The 4,314-nt window shown below is 41.4% G+C and overlaps 1 protein-coding gene across 1 annotated transcript; it reads right to left on the bottom strand.

The window, feature by feature from the left end:
• Nucleotides 1–293: 293 nt before the first annotated feature.
• On the bottom strand, nt 294–3,452 carry TMEM18 (transmembrane protein 18). The gene is made up of 5 exons (XM_058836720.1): nt 2,971–3,452; nt 2,652–2,772; nt 1,960–2,014; nt 1,013–1,106; nt 294–919 (listed from the first exon to the last, which is right to left on the bottom strand). The coding sequence occupies exons 1-5, from the start codon at nt 3,016–3,018 to the stop codon at nt 830–832; spliced, it is 408 nt and encodes a 135-aa protein (XP_058692703.1). The 5' UTR covers nt 3,019–3,452; the 3' UTR covers nt 294–829.
• Between the last annotated feature and the right edge of the window lie 862 nt (nt 3,453–4,314).

The following is a 4,314-nucleotide window of genomic DNA, read 5'->3' as shown; positions in this document are numbered from 1 at the left end:
TTAAAAAAAAAAACAACATTATAAAGGGGACAAAATTTCATATAATAATACTAAGTTTCTTCTCTTCCTTTCTGTTCTACGAAGAAATGTAAAACTACTAAATATTCATCCAGTTTAAAAAAAATGTATTTATCTAGAAGCCTTAAGAACATGAAGTACAAATTGAAAGAAATGCAGAGATCATTTTGAATTATTTACACAAATTAAACTGGGGAATTTGCCAAACTGGGAATTTTTATGAGAAAAAAAAAGAAGGAAAAAGTCTGATTAAAAATGAATACAAATTAAATCAATTTAAGATACAGTGAGTGCATAGTTTTATTTATAAAATGCCACTGGCACACAGTACACGTAGGAAGTATGAAACTTGATTTATAAAGAAGTGAAGTGCTTCACAGAAGCATGGATTCCTGAGTTATTCTGAATAAAATCTCTCATTTACTGTAATTCAAAACACAGCTCCAATTGGCTTAAGTAGCAGAATAACTGATTCTTGGTAAGTACAGAATAAAGACATAGTAAAAAAATACACAGGCAAATGGAAACTGGAAGATTGCATCTCTTCAATACTAACAGCCTTGGTTCATGGAGGAAAACTATCTTATACTGAAGGGCACAAAGACTTGTTAAGACTGGGTTTCATAATTCCACAGCCAATTCAATTGTACTGTAGATAGCTGCTTCCACCTCAATGTCCACAGCCACAATTACAAAGTCCTCTTGACATCATACACAAAAATACTTCTGTTCCTGCATACCCACACAGAAGGACTGATTACCCAAACAGGCGTTATTACAACTGAAGAAACAAAAATAGGGTTTGGCGTTTTCACTTCTTTTTCTCTTTTTCTGCTTTCCTTCTCTGCTGTAGCATCTTTAGTTCAGTCATTACATTCAAAGTTCTGTAAACCCAGCTGACCTGAAAAGTAAGTAAATTATTAAATTCAACTAATCCATATACCTTCACTTACTCATTTAATGAAAGCATCTATATGAATGAACACATACATACCACAATTATAGTAGTATTCACCAGCAGTGGTGCTGAAAATACAAGTGAAATAAACATTCCTCTTGAATCAAAGTATTGGTATTTAGAAAAGAGCCTGAAAGAAATAAAAAGAAAAGAAGAGACAAAGTTTTGTTTAGTGTAGTTCACACATTCAACTTTCCCAGCAACTATTCTACATGGACACTGTACACATCCCACATCTTGGGATTACCAAGCATAGACCAGCATTCTACTGTATTACATCAGAAAAAAGAGGCAGTTGATACCTCTTCAGTTATGATTATTATAGAAATCATGCTTATTCTGAAGAATCTAAAATTACTTTAGGTATTTTCCTTACTTATATTAGAAAAGATAACAAAAATAATAAATGTAGCAAAGCTGCAATTAGGTCATGCATGCCTGAAGTGAAACATAATGACAACAGATGCCAACACGAAGTGGGGTTAAACACGTAACTTTCAGTCGTATCAGGGAAAAATTAATTCAAAGCTCAAAATATCAAAATAAACCATCAGTTTAATTATGGTATACACGTGTAGTAAAATAGGCTAATGTTAATGCTTGTTACACAAATAAATAAGTATATAAAGCAGCAGAGGTATTTCTGAGAAGTGATTCTTAACTTCAGCTATTAAACGTGAATACCAAAGAAAACAAAAAACCAACCAAACAAAAAAAACCCCAAAACCCCAGAACAAATAAAAAAACACCACCAAAAACCAAAAGACAAAACAAAACAAAAAACAAAACCAAACTTCACTTTTTTTTCCCCTTAACACAGCACTCTGCTTTTCTCAGTTCTTTGATGAGTTAGTTTACAAGATCCATATAATCAGATTTTAAGCAATACAATAAATGCATGCTATTATTATTATTTCTTATAAGTATATGATAACTACGTTGTATGGTTATTTTATTTTAGAAATAAAAGTGAAAACATTTACCTCCAATTCATGGCTGCTAATTCATTGATATATTCAGCACAATACACTAAGGCCACTATACAATAAAAGAAAAATATTAGATTCCGTATTTCTTTAAAAATAAACTGGTCGTAATACATCATCTAATCCAAATCCACATGATCTTAAACCGAAGCTAGATTCTGTTCTGCCTGTCAGCCATGACTGCTTTGGCTAGGCAAAGGTCACTGGGGACTCTCAGGCTGATAAACCCCGATAACACAAGTTGTTACTGCAACGTACAAGCCAGTCTTGCTCTTCCTCATGCCATTATCACGGCTGTCAGCAGGGCATATGAACTTGCTTCAGAAACTGAAGCTGACTGTATTCACTGAGCTGCACTGACTATTAGAACAAGGCAGACTACAAAGCAACTGCTGGCTCTCAGTCGATTTCTCTTCTGCTTCCCCAGCACTGCAACACTTCATTGGGAACCCGTGACACACACGGCAGTGACCATGCAGTAACTCTACTCATCCCACTTCCTCACTAAGGCCAGAGTTTTAAGTCACTACTTCATACATTTTCTTGGAAATAAAATAAACACATATTTATAGGTCATAGTAGATTCTGTCGCGGACTATCATGGACAAACATGCAGTGCTAGCGGAGAACTACGAAGTTGCAGGCACTGCTCCGGCGCCCGGCACCACACGGTGCGCCCGCGCACTCACCCATGCAGAGGAAGTGCCCGACCTGCACCCGCCGGTGCTGCAGGGACGCGCACGTCAGGAGGAAGCAGAGCAGGTGGAAGGCCGCCAGCCCCAGCAGCCAGGGCTCGGACCAGTCCGTGCTCTGTGGGCAGAGGGAAAGCGGGTCAGGCAGCGGCGGGAGAACGGGCGTCGCCAGGCGGCCACAGCGACCGAACGCGGGCGCTCCCTGTCACGGACTGCAACCCCGCACCAAGCTCGGCAAAGAGCGCGCCCCGAGCAAGAGCCTCCCCCTCCCCGCCGGACAGCCCCGCTCCCCCGGTGCGGCCCCGCTCCCCCTCACCGCCAGCACGGCCGACAGCCCCGGCGGGCCGCGCACCGGCGGCTCCATGGCGGCGGCGGCGGCGGCGGCGGCAGCGCCGCTTCTCGCGAGACTCGGGTGGCCGCCGCTCCCCCTGCGGGGCCGTGGCGGGAAAGGGGCGGCGGGGCCCGAGGCGGGAGCGCATTCCCCACGGCGAAGGGACCGCGGTTTCGAGGGCGGGCTGAGGTGGCTCCTTCTCCTGAGGATGGCCGACAGAAGCAGCTCTGGCTTTCCGGAGCGGGGAAGGAGCTCTGGTCGCGTTTCCAGCGTTTGACGTCGGGAGGCCGCCAGTGTCACGATCTGCTCTGTGCGGTCCCGCTGGACTCGGCTGTGGGTCGGTGGCCCAGCACTGGTGTTGGCTTTTGGTCTCCTCTCAGCAACACCCAGGGTTGGCTTTAGCGATGAAGTGCAGGAAAAAAATATTTCAAGCCCAGCTGGAAGTTCTTTGAAAACAAACACAGTCGAGCTTTTCAGGCAGGAACTTAAGTGAAATGAAAAACTTTTCTTTCCAAATAATGCCCGCCGTGACCCTCATCCACCTTAAGGGGCAGGTAGCAGGGCCACCTCCTGTTCTTGCCACTACAGCAGAGCTCAAGGACACATTTTTTAACTTTGGAAGATGAAAATTAATTAAAATATTTCAATGGAAAGGGAAGAAGATCCAGGTTAAACCCCTTGTTTATAACTCCATTTGCTAAATGTGTCTAAGTCTGAAAGAACTGACTAATTTTAGAACTCACTACTTAACGAGCATTTCAAACTTAGATTTCCAACAACAAAGCCAAATCTAATCTAAAGTATTAGATCTGTTGAACAAACTATTTTAGTATATACTACTACTTCCTGCTTTAATTAATGTATTTATTTATTTCCTGACATTTTAGCTCATCAGATGTGAATCTTTGGTCTTTTTTTTCCCGAATGTTTTGAAGTGCATGTGTAAGTAAATATTACAGATACTCTGTTAATTTAAATTTACTATATAGGCAGATACAGGTCACCAGTGTGTCCTGGTCTCTCTCCACTGTCACACTTTCACAATTTAACATGAGATACCTGAAACAGGATTTTTTAAATTATCATTTTTAGGGGTTTTTTTTCTTTAAGTTTTTGTTAGTCTTTTTCTCAACAGAAATAGTATCTGGAGGCTAGTCAAGGCTTTCACTTGAAATCTTACAAAATTAAGGTGATAGAAAGGTGATCATTTCTACTACCATTATTGTCTTAAAATTAAGATTAGGGGAGAAAAGATATTTTTATCCCACACTGTAAATTGGAAGACAAGACTGGAACCTTAGGACAGGAGTGATATGGGACACCTGGAGC

Source organism: Poecile atricapillus, chromosome 3 (genome assembly GCF_030490865.1).
Source record: "Poecile atricapillus isolate bPoeAtr1 chromosome 3, bPoeAtr1.hap1, whole genome shotgun sequence".
Lineage (NCBI taxonomy): Eukaryota > Metazoa > Chordata > Aves > Passeriformes > Paridae > Poecile > Poecile atricapillus.
This window is presented reverse-complemented; position numbering and strand designations above follow the sequence as displayed.